This window comes from Coregonus lavaretus, assembly GCF_964263955.1.
Source record: "Coregonus lavaretus genome assembly, chromosome: 10".
NCBI lineage: Eukaryota > Metazoa > Chordata > Actinopteri > Salmoniformes > Salmonidae > Coregonus > Coregonus lavaretus.
Genome location: NC_139997.1, coordinates 26,416,660 through 26,431,357, shown reverse-complemented (window position 1 = coordinate 26,431,357; position 14,698 = coordinate 26,416,660). Strand labels below are relative to the sequence as shown.

General features: G+C 45.1%; 1 protein-coding gene across 2 annotated transcripts in view; it reads left to right on the top strand.

Annotated features, from left to right (window-relative positions):
- Positions 1–14,698, top strand: part of LOC311135607 (transcriptional regulator Erg-like) — a 43,306-nt gene that overhangs the window by 15,974 nt on the left and 12,634 nt on the right. For both annotated transcript variants that reach the window (XM_084169621.1, XM_084169620.1), the window contains exons 3-4: positions 4,187–4,341; positions 12,869–13,072. In XM_084169621.1, the coding sequence (XP_084025747.1) occupies positions 4,187–4,341; positions 12,869–13,072 (359 nt within the window). The remainder of the gene's footprint in view (positions 1–4,186; positions 4,342–12,868; positions 13,073–14,698) is intronic.

Genomic DNA, 14,698 nt, shown 5'->3' with positions numbered 1-14,698 from the left:
GAAAAAAACAACAGGCAAAGCTGCCTGAGTCCCAGTCCAAGACAGAGTTGCTGCTGTTTGAATCCCAAACTCAAAACAGCTGTACCCCAAAAAAAGGGACGGCAGTAATATTTATAACAGGTTTCACACGCGCAAGAACCCCAACCTCCATCCATCCAGCCCCCCATCCCCACACAGCTATCCCCATCTTTGGAGCGGGCATCTCCACAGACACCCCGGCAGAGGGCCTTATTTATCTGGCGGTGAGACACAGGAAAGATTGTTCCAATTAGTGATGAGTCAGGGAGCAGAGGAAGATTTACAGTGGAGATCAACACTTAGACAGCACTGCTGCTCCCGCACACACCACCATCCTCCCCTCTATTCACTAGGCCAAATAAAGATACAGTATGTGTGTGTTTGGAGGGGGGAAGACTGCAGGTGTTTGTACGCCGGGAGCTGTGTGTGTGTGTGTGCTCACACGCGTGCGTGGTGCATGTGTGTGCACACTCGTATGTCTGTGTGTAGGCGTGCATGTGTATGTGTGCATCTGGGGACCCAAAGCTCAACCCGGAGTGTTCCAAAGCATCCCAGGAGTTTGGTCCAGTTTCCAGAGTGGATAATTTTCAAGATCCCGTTACATGCCATGGCAATGGGGTTCTTCAGCCTGAGTTATGGCTTATAAATGGGAGGTGTAAGGGTACAGCTGGGTGACAGATAGCCTCAGCGATGGGAATTATTGCAGGGAATGTTGACGTGGGGGCTAGCGGGGGTCCTGAGGCTACCCTCATTATCTGGATTTAATGGGTGTGTGGACCACCCCTCCAATGCCCCCCTCCATTGCTCCCCCACTCCAGTACCCTCAGTGAGCAGCAGCAGGGTTTATGGGAAGTGAAGTGGGCCCGGGAGCCCAACCTCTTGGTAGATGAATTAGCCGACCCAAACCTGGAGAAGAATTAACAATGTTAGATTCAAGCCAGGGCCGATGGGACGCCTCTCGCTCTCTCTCACACACTCTATCTAGCTCACCCTCTTTCTCTCTCCCTCTCATTCTTATATATCTGTCTCTCTCTCTCTCTCTACAGTGATAGAGAGGGTTGAATGTGTTTTAGCATGTGTCTGGGCCCAGTGGACAGTAGTTTACAGTCGCTTTGCCGCCGTAAGCCTCTGATGGTGACTCATACTGAGTGGGAGGCAATAGAGAAAGTGCACTGCCTACGTGAAAAAATTACTATAGTATACTATGGTAAAAATAGTATAGTATTTACTGTAGTGTTTTGTGGACTTTACTGTAATATTCACAGTAGTGTTTCTGCGGACTAAAATCTGAAAAACACTACAGTGAATACTGTAGTATTTACTGTAGTATACTGTAGTCTTTACTGTTAACTATAGTATAAATACTGTAGTAAAATAAAATTGTAGTATATACTATAGTAATTAATGTAGTGTTTTTGCAGATTGTATTATATTGTAGTGTTTTTGAGGACATTACTGTAGTATTTACTATAGTATTTTTGTTTTATTATATTTTACATAGAATTGAAGGCTTTCTCCTTGAGGAAACCTACTGGAGAAATATTAAAAGAGCATATTTTCCATAACCTGTAGGTTATCAAGGGAGGCCAAATACTTGCTGGCATCAATAATAAAATGCTACGGGAGTCATACTCTTTACATGGGCTACACATACTGAGACAGAGGGGTGCTGTTTCCCTTGCTTGGATGATTTGCAAATTGACGGAAAATTATGAAAACACAGACGAAATAGATTGTTTTATACAAAATAAATAAATATTGGTCAGATATTTGGGGAAGCCTGGCATCCCATGACATCCATGAATACATGCCACTGTAGATAGGTCTACTTTCACAATTAATTAGTGGAAGGCTGCAGCAGTATTGTCTTCTCCCCAAACTGTTAAACTCAATCAAGCGTAATTTGATCACAGAAAGACAATTTGCTTGTCTCCCTCTCCAGTTGGATTTTTTTTCTTCTTTTTTTTCTTAAACTGGGCCCATAAGAAAAAAACATAAATTATGAATTGGCAAAGATGAATGCTAATTCTCTCTCTCTCTTCTGCATTGACTGATATGATTAGAAATGATTAGAAATGTTGAAGTATGGGCTATGTGCATTACATTTAGGGAATGCATGTGAAGTATGATTTGTCTGCAAATGTTCTATAAAACTAATTGTTTTAGGCTTGTTTGGCCATCTGAATTCCCCCCAACATCCTTTTCATATTGGAAGTTTTATTTTGGCCTAGTTTAGTATCAGGCAATATTTTGCAACAGCTTGAAACTTTACTCCTAATACTGCCCAATATGATATTATCGCATTTTTTAGTCAAACTCAAACTGGCAGAATGTTTTTCAATCAGGCGAATTTCTAGGGACTTTTTAGTCCCAAGTCACACCTTGGACATCTCTCACCTCTTGTTCAACTCGTAGATCCAGATATCATATCCTTATGGCTTAATGATGGATTCCCTAATGATGAGAGTTCCATCTTCTGGGAAGGTAATCACTCAGGTTGTGCTATTTGGCTGAAAGCAGCCATTTTCTTCCACCTGAAATATTCGTAGTGAAGCTTTCACCTGATTTTTTTATATGTTGACCCTCTTAACCCCATTGACTGGGGTCTCTAGTGTCTGCAGCCCAGTTGCTAACATTTATAGACACATGTAAGAGAGACCCCCTTTGGGAGGCCCCATTTCTGCCAAGTGAAAAACACAAGGTATTTAAGGTGGTCCATGTTGCAGCAGCAATGTGGTAATTTCAGTTGAAAGTCTCACGTTAACATTCCAATCTGGAAACTGGATCATTCCAGTTATAAGAATAATCCTGTAGGAAAAAGAAATGGACACCAACATGTTGTCAATGGACAGTCTTTGGGACTACCAGCATTACAGGCAATTAATCTTGAGAATAAGTATAAAACCTCTCTCGATTAAAGTGCCGTAGAATAGTTACTGTAATCTAACATTAATCATTAGTGTTCGCGCTATTGAAATACGACTGGATAAAAAAATCCCTCCAACACCAGATCTGACAATAAATCACTTTTGTGTTTTTTACTTTGAAACAGTTCTTCCCAAATCACATGCATCTGGCCTGTACCCGTGGCAGGACAGCCTCTCCATCAAGGCTGGGTCGGGAGAGGCCAACAGTTGGTTGACACATGACTTTGATTCCAATAAATGGTCCCAAAATGGTTAATATCTTGGCCACAGGAGGTTGATATGAATTTATGCGACATTCCATGGGTAATCCATCCCATCTGTTGACCACGCCCCGGGGGAATCAGCAGCTATAATAAGGGGAGAAGAGTCATTTGGAATGGGGTCATTTATGGGGTCCAGGGCCTCTGGCACTACTCCCTCCCCTCCACTTTATTTTAGTGGAGATCCCTCTCTTTTTATGTGGCTTCAGGAGAGCTGCGGGGCATAGGTTGCAGCCATAGTTGGTAGAGATGAAAAATCTGAGACTACTTTGTTTCGCAGTTTGTGGTGGGAGGAGAGTTGAAATCAAAATTACATGTCTCCTCTGTTTGGGCATTGAGGCACACGCTAGCATTGTTATGGGGAGATTTTTGGGTCAACATGAATGTATGGGATAAATACATGAACAACAGATAGATAATCATCAACAAACAGTTTACTAATGGTTAACAAACAGTTGATAAACAGATGTTCCAATGTAGTGTTACCAGTTAGGGCATAGGTCTCAGAGAATGCTGCCGTGAGCGTGATGAACTATCAATGCGGACGGCTAGTCTGATCATCTGAGACTGCTACAATATCAGCAATTAAAACTCTTTGGTTTTGGTAGCCTGAAATCGATAACCAACGGAAGTCCTGGCTATTACACATGAATGTTCACAATATTGTATTGTACTGTCCTAGATGTTTGTTATTTGTGTAACTTTGTCCTCAGGCTAGAATGTCTGGTGAGACTATGATTTGTGCATAGTGGGTCTACTGCGTAGCCTGCTATGTCTATGTTTTGTGTTGTAACCTTAGTCTTTTTGAACCACTCCAAACAAGAAGTTCCTTCACTGGAAAAATAAAGTTATTCTAATTGTAATTCTTGATGAGCATTGCAGGTGTGGTTGACTTCACCCCTCTGGGATTGACTCCGCCCATATATGGATGACTCTGCCTCTTTGTGACTGACCCCATCACTCTGTGTTCTGTCCTAACAGGAACTCTCCTGACGACTGCAGCATGGGGAAGAACAGGAAATTGTCCAGCGGAGGTGAGGGCACTGCCCCCGTCACATACAGCAGCTACCTGGAGGACAAGCTCATCGCTCCCCCCAACATGACCACCAACGAGCGCCGCGTCATCGTTCCCGCAGGTAACAGAACAGCTCAACACCACAAATTACACCACAGTGATCTGAACACCAGAACACTTTTCTATAGACAGCTGAAGCTCTTAGTTAGATCTGCTCAATTACATTGGGTCGACTCACCTGTCTTCAATTGAGATGATAATCAATGTGCACATGTAAACATAGCTAAAGAGGACCCGCTTTGTAATGAGAAGCAGGATGTTTCCCTCTCTGGTTAAAGGAGCCTTCAATACCAGTCCCAGTCAGTCAGGCCCAGTATGTGGGTCACTCACTGCCTTCGATAAGGGGACCTCATGTCTCTCACATACAGTGCATTCATTTGCCACAAGGAGAGACTTCCTGTGATCTGCAGCACAGAAGCCCCAGCGTTTTGTTGCCGAGTGTGCTGCTCATTGTCCTAGACCGTTTCCTATGGTCCCGGTCCAAAGGGGTGGAGTAAGGATGAGGGTGAAGGAGGGGGCTGTGAGTCCCTGCCAAACTGGAGAAAGGTATTATTATCAGTTCCCCATTCACACACCTAGAATACAAGAACTGAATCCTGACTGGAACACACATAAGGCTGTGCTGTGTCTGTGTGGAAAAAATATGCTGTAGAGTAGCCAAAATAAAGCACCTTTTTAACTTTTTTAGAGTAATTTTTCCACAGACAGACCTGTCCATTGAGGGCACGCAGCACTGTATTCTCTATCTGGGGGTTGTGCATCACAGTTTTTCTGGCATAACGCAACTTCCTCTTCAACTGCAGCTGACAAGGACAATGACGCGGCATGTTAAGAACATCCTGTTTTTGCTGTTTAGTTAGAGGAGGACAATAGGCACACACTGCTTCATGGAATGTAATGGGAGGTCATCATTCAACTGTGTGTGGGGGGGGGGGGGGGGGGGGGGTGTTGTGAGAAGGTCACACTGGTGACTTTTTATAAGGACATTATACTCCAAAATGAGTTAAAACTAAATTATGTTGACACCATCTGAAATATAATTTTGCCTTTTAAAGCATTATAACCTTTAGCCCAACTGATGCTTGCCTGGTTACGCACACTCCTTGTTCCAGCCAAACGCTGTGCCACGCCCACGTACGTTTGTTTCTTCTCCACAATGAGTCTGGATCTGAGTACCTCCCAGACGATTTCTAAAACGGAAACACATTCTAACCATTCTGATTGGTCCCAGAAACTGATGTGTTGTGCCAGAGTCAGAACACACGTGGGTAAAGCGCCTATTTGAAAGCTTTGGCTTTGATACTCTGATTGGTTAGAGATGATCCGCTGATGACACCCCTCTTTTTGCTTTATTTTTTAGAACACCTACTCATTCAAGGGTTTTTCTTAATTTTTTTACTATTTTCTACATTGTAGAATAATAGTGAAGACATCAAAACTATGAAATAACACATATGGAATAATGTAGTAACCAAAAAAGTGTTAAACAAATCAAAATATATTTTATATTTGAGATTCTTCAAATAGCCACCCCTTGCCTTGATGACAGTTTTGCACACTCTTGGCATTCTCTCAACCAGCTTCACCTGGAATGATTTTCCAACAGTCTTGAAGGAGTTCCCATATATGCTAAGCACTTGTTGGCTGCTTTTCCTTCACTCTGCGGTCCGACTCACCCCCAAACCATCTCAATTTGTTGAGGTTGGGGGATTGTGGAGGCCAGGTCATCTGATGCAGCACTCCATCACTCTCCTTCTTGGTCAAATAGCCCTTACACAGCCTGGAGGTGTGTTGGGTCATTGTCCTGTTGAAAAACAAGTGATAGTCCCACTAAGCCCAAACCAGATGGGATGGCATATCGCTGCAGAATGCTGTGGTAGCCATGCTGGTTAAGTGTGCCTTGAATTCTAAATAAATCACAGACAGTGTCACCTGCAAAGCACCCTCACACCATAACACCTCCTCCTCCATGCTTTACGGTGGGAAATACACATGCAGTGTATCCCCCCTACCTTGTCACAACACAACTGATCGGCTCAAACGCATTAAGAAGGAAATAAATTCCACAAATTAATTTTTAAGAAGGCACACCTGTTAATTGAAATGCATTCCAGGTGACTACCTCATGAAGCTGGTTGAGAGAATGCCAAGAGTGTGCAAAGCTGTCATCAAGGCAAAGGGTGGCTATTTGAAGAATCTCAAATATAAAATATATTTTGTTTAACACTTATTTGGTTACTACATGATTCCATATGTGTTATTTCATAGTTTTGATGTCTTCACTATTATTCTACAATGTTGAATTAGTAGGTGTTCCAATTTTGTGATATCCACTTGTTAGTTACTGTCACGCCCTGGCCTTGAGAGCCCTGTTTTCTTTGGTTGGTTTGGTCAGGGTGTGAATTTCTATGTGTACATTCTATGTTATTGTAGATCTATGTTGGCCGGGTGTGGTTCCCAATCAGAGGCAGCTGTCGATCGTTGTCTCTGATTGGGGATCATACTTAGGTAGCCATTTTCCCTACCTATGTTGTGGGATCTTGACTCTTGTTTGGCTTGTTTGTGTGTAGCCATTGTGAGCTTCACGTTACGTTGCTTTTGTTGTTTTGTCGTGTGTTTTCTTAGTTAATAAACATGTATGCATTCCACGCTGCACCTTGGTCCAATCCTGTACTCAACGAACATGAGAGAAGATCTCACCACCAACGGACCAAGCAGCGTGCCCAGGAGGAGCAAACACCCTGGACACAGCGGGAGGCAACATTGGTGGATGTCCTCCTCGGTTGGGGGAAAATTACAGAGGAGGAAGCCGTCCGTTACGGTAAGGTAATGGAGGAGGGCTGGAGTCCGGATCAACGGTGACGCCAACGGTGCCGACGACGAATGAAGCCCGAGAGACAGCCCCAATAACATTTTGGGGGGGGGCTGTTAAAGAAGAGGGAGCAGGAGCTCTCACTTCAGAAGAAGGCGCTGCAGGAGGCCCAAAGGGAGAAGGGATTAGTGGATGCAAGGAGAGAGGAGCTGGCCAGGCAACAGGAGGAGCTGAGAGAGGAGTTAACCCTCCAGCAGCAGAGAGCTCGGGCTTTAGAGCAGAGGCTGGCGGAGCCAGGTTTATCAGAGCCAACTCCCCGTACTCGCCGTAAGGAGCGTGTGTTCATTGAGGAACCAAGTTATGCGGAGATACGCACTGTGTCGCCAGTGCGCCTTCACAGCCCAGTGCGTCCTGTGCTGGCGCCCCGCACGTGCCGTGCGAAAGTGGGCATCCAGCCAGGACGGGTTGTGCCAGCTTTACACTCCAGACCTCCAGTGCGCCTCCACGGTCCAGTATATCCTGCTCCGGTTCTACGCACTGGGTTACCAGTGCGCCTCCCCAGACCGGTACGCCCCGTACCTACTCCCCGCACCAAACCAGTGGTGCGTGTCGCCAGCTCGGTACGCCCCGTACCTGCTCCCCGCACCAAACCAGTGGTGCGTGTATCCAGTCCGGTACGGCCCGTACCTGCTCCCCGCACCAAACCAGTGGTGCGTGTATCCAGCCCGGTACACCCCGTACCTGCTCCCCGCACCAAACTAGTGGTGCGTGTATCCAGTCCGGTACGGCCCGTACCTGTTCCTCGCACCAAACCAGTGGTGCGTGTTGCTAGCTCAGTACGCCCCGTACCTGCTCCTCGCACCAAACCAGTGGTGCGTGTCGCCAGCCCGGTACGCCCCGTGTCTGCTCCTCGCACCAAACCAGTAGTGCGTATCTCCAGTCCGGTACACCCCGTGCCTGCTCCTCGCACCAGATCAGTGATGCGTGTACCCAGCCCGGTACGGCTGGTGCCAGAGCAGTCCGCTCCACCAGTGTCCAGTCCAGCTCCGGTCAGCTGCTCCACTCCAGTGCCATAGCAGTCCATTCCACCGGTGCCTAGTCCAGCTCCGGTCAGCTGCTCCACTCCAGTACCAGAGCAGTCCGCTCCACCGGTGCCTAGTCCAGCTCCAGTCAGCTGCTCCACTCCAGTGCCAGAGCAGTCCGCTCCACCGGTGCCTAGTCCAGCTCCGGTCAGCTGCTCCACTCCAGTGCCAGAGCAGTCCGCTCCACTGGTGCCCAGTCCAGCTCTGGTCAGCTGCTCCAGTCCAGAGCCAGAGCAGTCCGCTCCACCGGGGTCCAGTTCAGCTCCGGTTAGCGGCTCCACTCTATTGTCAGAGCAGTCCACTCTACCGGTGCCTAGTCCAGCCCCGGTCAGCTGCTCCAGTCCAGAGCCAGAGCAGTCTGCTCCACCGGGGTCCAGGTCCAGACGGACCAGGAGTGCAACGGGGAGGCAGTAAGGGAGAGGACGTCACGCCCGGAGCCGGAGCCGCCACCGAGGCTGAATGCCCACCCGGACCCTCCCCTAATGAATCAGGTTGGTGCGGCCGGAGTACGCACCTTTGGGGCGGTACTGTCCCGGTTTTCTTTGGTTGGTTTGGTCAGGGTGTGAATTTCTATGTGTACATTCTATGTTATTGTAGATCTATGTTGGCCGGGTGTGGTTCCCAATCAGAGGCAGCTGTCGATCGTTGTCTCTGATTGGGGATCATACTTAGGTAGCCATTTTGCCTACCTATGTTGTGGGATCTTGACTCTTGTTTGGCTTGTTTGTGTGTAGCCATTGTGAGCTTCACGTTACGTTACTTTTGTTGTTTTGTCATGTGTTTTCTTAGTTAATAAACATGTATGCATTCCACGCTGCACCTTGGTCCAATCCTGTACTCAACGAACGTGACAGTTACAGTCTTGTCCCATCCCTGCATCTCTCGTATGGACTCGGAAGTCGGGAGCCATGCGTCCTCTGAAACACGACCCTGCCAAGCCACACTGCTTCTTGACACACTTGCTTAACCCGGAATCCAGCTGCACCAATGTGTCTGAGAAAACACCGTACAACTGGCGACCGTGTCAGCGTGCATGCGCCTGGCCCGCCACAGGAGTCGCTAGAGCGCAATGGGATAAGGACATGCCGGCCAAACCCTCCCCTAATCTGGACAACGCTTGGCCAATTGTGCGCCTCCTCATGGGTCTCCCGGTCGCGGCCGCCTGCGACACATCCCGGGATCGAACCCGGGTCTGTGGTGACACCTCAAGTACTGCGATGCAGTGACTTAGACCGCTGCGCCACTCGGGAGGCCCCTCATTTTAACCTCACCACAAACAACTTCAACAATTCAGTTTGAGTTGTCAGGCAAAACTGATGCAACATAGCGACTTTAAATAATAGGCTAAAGCATGGGGTTGCCCATCTGCATTTACCTAATTGAAAACCCCAAAAGACTCAATGCATCAAATGCTACAAATCAGTGGCGGTCATTGCCGTTTAAGATCAGGAAGGACAAAACATTTTTATTCTCATGAGCATGGCCTTATTTCTATTACAGCATATTGGATGACTGTCATTCATATTCCATTCACCCAGTTCAATTTAACATCGATAGGTTTAGGCTACTACATGATACTCAAATTTTCCCTATACCCCATCATGAGGTTGCTACAAACTAGCCTATGAATGTACAGGTCGAGAGAAAAATTTGAGGTGACAGACAGTGACACATGGACAGACAGTGACACATTCAATAACGCCTTGCACACTCTTGCCTGCATCTAGGTGATCTAGGGTGTAACCATTAGTCCAACAGTTGCAAACAAGAGTTTCTATTGGACAAATCCAGGTTTGTTTATCCCCGTTTCGTGCCGTTTTCTACTGTTTAAGAAAAGTTTTACAACAGAATCGGCGGAATGAATACGTGCATGATGTATTGTTGTCTCTACCTTGCCTTTGTGCTGTTGTCTGTGCCCAATAATGTTTGTACCATGTTTTGTGCTGCTAACATGTTGTGCTGCTGCCATGTTGCGTTGCTACCATGTTGTTGTCATGTGGTGTTGCTACCATGCTGTGTTGTCATGTGTTGCTGCCATGCTATGTTGTTGTCTTAGGTCTCTCTTTATATAGTGTTGTGGTGTCTCTCGTCGTGATGTGTGTTTTGTCCACATTTTACATTTTTAATCCCATCCACCGTCCTTGCAGGAGGCCTTTTGCCTTTTGGTAGGCCGTCATTGTAAATAAGAATTTGTTCTTAACTGACTTGCCTAGTTAAATACAAATAAAATAAAAAATACACCTCTGATCAGACGTAAACACAGTTCACTTTCATAGCAGCCAAGTTGTATTCCTTCTCGCATGTATGCCCTCTCCTCCTCTCACCTTTTCCCTTCGCATATGGACTTCAATTAAGCAATAAGGCCCAAGGGGGTGTGGTATATGGCCAATATACCGCGGTTAAGGACTGTTCTTATGCAGGACGCAACGTGGAGTGCTAGGACACAGCCCTTAGCCGTGGTATATTGGCCATATATCACAAACCCCAGAGGTGCCTTATTGCTATTATAAACTGGTTACCAACATAATTAGAGCAGTAAAAATACATGTTTTGTCATACCCATGGTATACGGTATGATATACCACGGCTTTCAGCCAATCAGCATTCAGGGCTCGAACCACCAAGTTTATAATGCACAACACATCAGCTGTATGTGACCAGGCGAAAAAAAATTTCCAAGCCAAACCATATCATAACCGCTACACACAGCCTACATCGTTGTCACCATATTAGCTAAAGAATGTCATAGTCAACATAGCTAATAGAACTAACACGTTAGTAAACCTGCTACAATCATGCAGTAACGTTACAGTGTACAGTCAGTAAGCAGTTACACCGGCGGGCTCCGGTGGCAATAAATTAGTAAAACCAAAAGCTTACCTTGACTTGGAAGAGTTCCAGTGTTGTGTTTGATAGTCATAGCTAACATAGCATCCGTCTGTTTGAGCCGGGTGTTTGAGTAGGCTAAACTAGCTAGCTAGCTGCATTTACTAGCTAAGTAGCTAACTGAAAGTGAAAGTTTAAAAAATAAACTAAATATAGCTATCGCTTTCTCTCTCTCTCTTGGTTCTCCTTCGTTTTTCAAGAAATGTATTTGTTCAAAACTGTTTAACTATTGTCTGTCTCTCTCTTTGAGTGAACTACTCGCCACATTTTATGCACTGCAGCGCTAGCTAGCTGTAGCTTATGCTTTCAGTACTAGATTCCTTCTCTAATCCTTTGATTGGATTGACAACATGTGAGTTCATGCTGCAAGAGCTCTGATAGGTTGGAGGATGTCCTCCGGAAGTTGTCATAATAACTGTGTAAGTCTATGGAAGGGGTTGAAAACCATGCGCCTCCTAGGTTTTGTATTGAAGTCAATGTACCCAGAGGAGGACGGAAGCTAACTGTCCTCGGCTACACCATGGTGCTACCCTACAGAGTGCTGTTGAGGCGACTGTAGATCTTCATTGCAAAACAGTGTGTTTTAATCAATTATTTGGTGACGTAAATATATTTTGTATAGTTTTATCTAAAAAGGATAACGTTTTAAATGTGTTCCTATTTTAATTTTTATTAAACTAAGTGAGGAGGATGGTCCTCCCCTTCCTCCTCTGAGGGGCCTCCACTGCTACAAATATACGTTGGAACTTGACACACCAGGGTTTTTTTCTTGAACAAAATGGGGCTTAGGTGGTGGGCGTGGGGGGGCGTGGTAATGGACGTGGCCAATGGCGTGGTCTCCAATCAAACATTTTAGAGGCCCTCCTCTTGGCTGCAGAGACAACATTTAGCTTTTAAAAAGTTAATTTCCTGCAATTCTACCATATTTTGTCATTGGGCTGAGAGAAAAAATGGCCATTTTATAGCAAATGTTCTACAATTCTACACATTTTGCAATGGCTTATGCTGTGTTCTTATGCTAGCTGAGTGACTCAAACATTATAACAAAATCAATGGGGGCCCCATGCCATGACATTTTTTAAATTTTAGATAATCTCCGACTGTCTAGTTACTATTTTTGTGATTTTTTTGTTCTCAAAGATGATCTTATTAAAAAATATATAGGTCCATGATCTTTTCTACATACATTTGGTGTTAGTCGTTTAGGTTTACACTGAAAACCTTTTGCCATCCCGAAAAGGATTAGTGGCCCCCCTTACTCCATAGGGCTCTGGTCAAAAGTAATGCACTATGTATGGAATTTGGGACACTGGGCCGGTGCTGCTAAATATGGCTGGACAGGAGGGCCAGACGACGGTGTGGTTTGTTTCTGTACGGGTCAGCTGTTTTTGGATCCTGTTATGTGTGTGCCAAAAGAAGGTGTGCCAAACTGGTGGGTTCCTGTGAGTGAGTGGGTACCAGTTGTATGATCTCTGGGAAATAAAGTGTCAACGTTCTAAACACAGTTCTCAGCAAAGTCATGTAATTGGAAAATTGTAATTGCAAAATGTTAAATTAATTTAGAAAATGTTGGTTGATAAAAACCGATTTCATTGCAAATGTACACTCAAATCTATTATCATATAAAGAATGGGAGTAAGTATGAACTGTAAGAAAATAAGTAAGTATGAAGGTAAGAGTTTACTATGAGCTCCATTCTCCTTGACCTTGGGATAAATTGTTCCACTGCCCCAGTTCCCTGCTCTAGTTCACCTGCATAGTGTTAACACATATCCCTCCCCTCCTATGTCATGTCCATGGCCTGGCAGATCCCACGCTGTGGTCCACGGAGCATGTGCGCCAGTGGCTGGAGTGGGCAGTGAAGGAGTATGGCCTGCTGGACGTCGATGTGGCTCTCTTCCACAACGTGGACGGCAAAGACCTGTGCAAGATGTGCAAGGAGGACTTCCAGAGGCTCACGCTCAGCTACAACGCAGACATCCTGCTCTCCCACCTCCACTACCTCAGAGAGAGTGAGTCTAGTATCTTCCTTCTCCTCCTCATCATCCCTCTCTCCTCTCCTCCCTCTACATGCTCCTGCCTTCTGCCACCCTTCCCCAGCTGGCCAACACAATGCAATGGCAGGCAGTAAAGAGAGAGGCTACAAAGGGGTACTATTGAAGGGCTGCTGTGGTCTGGTGGTCCATATTTTTTCTACCTCTATACTGAGCTCTCATTGACATTCTCCAGAGGGCCTCAGCTACTTTGCTTGACTGCAGATTAGAATGAAACCTGGTGAAGGAGTCCCTGTTGTTGCTGCTTCTGCTGCTTTGGCTGAATGACTCACTGCTCCAAGACCTGCTTTCCTGTCCTCTGACACCTCACCTCCTCTCTACACACACATGCATTTGTGCATGTCGTCCACATGCTTCTTCACATGCACACACACACACACACACACAAACACACATTCTGGTTTTAAGTTGTTAACAGTAGATGTTACAGTGGTAGCTGTGTAGTAGTAGTAGGAGTAATGGTGGCAGTAGTGTAACATTAATAAAATAATTAACAGTATATGTTTTTGAAGAGGAATAGGTACACTACATCAATAAAGTCATTATTGGCACCCATCTTAAGAAGCGTATCTGTTTATAGTCATAGGAGAAGGTTTTTCAGACTCTTGAGATTATGTTTATCTTTGATACTCTCTCTCTCTCTGCTCTCCAAGAATAGGGGAGTCCAAGTTCCATTTGATTGTGCAGAGAACTTTCCAATGAACCATTACCCTTCTCATAGTGACTGCTAGTGGTTTTGTTTGTTTGATATCAGTGTCGGTTTTGGTAGGGTTCACCCACAGATGTGCAGAGGAGGTGAGTGATGGGAGAAAGAGGAGAACCAAACAGATAGAGCCAACCAGACAGAGAAATGAGAAAGCCAGATAGCTTGAGGAGTTCAGAGTTTAGTGTGGTGTACCACCACCTTCTGAACAGGGGTGTTGTTCATTTTTGTGTGTCATCATTATGTGCCATTCAGACTAAATGTAGGTACAGTACAACATCGGGCGATTCCACAACAGGACAGGCCTATGTCTAGATACTGAAATACAATTTACACATTCATATATTAAACATAAAAAATATTAATATGAATATCTCAAAATTTTTGAAGATATGACCCATTTTATACATTGACGTTATAGGTCATTAACCAATCCCAGCCCTCCTTTAGGATTGCACATTCAGCAAATCACCAGCAGAGGGAGGTCCATTTGAATCAATTTTCCCATTCACTGTGTTGGTGGTGCTCATAAAATGTATCATAACTTCAAAAGTATATTGTTCCAAACAATATGTCTTAAAATTAACAAAATCAAAATGGGGACTTTTGAGATATGAATATGAATATGTTGAATGTTTCATTTAATTTTAGAATCTTGAAATACTTCATATATTAGAGCATGCTATAAGGAGTATAAAGGCACCAAGATGTTGTGTATCATGTACGGTTCACTGATCATAGGGTCTTACAGGAGGCATGTATATGTCTAAAAAGGGCCTTAACACTTTCATCATGATTTTTATCCAAAGTGTTTGTTGTAAAAATGTACAAATCATGTCAAACATTCTTCCTCCTAATGATGTTTCTATGTAGAAATTGCC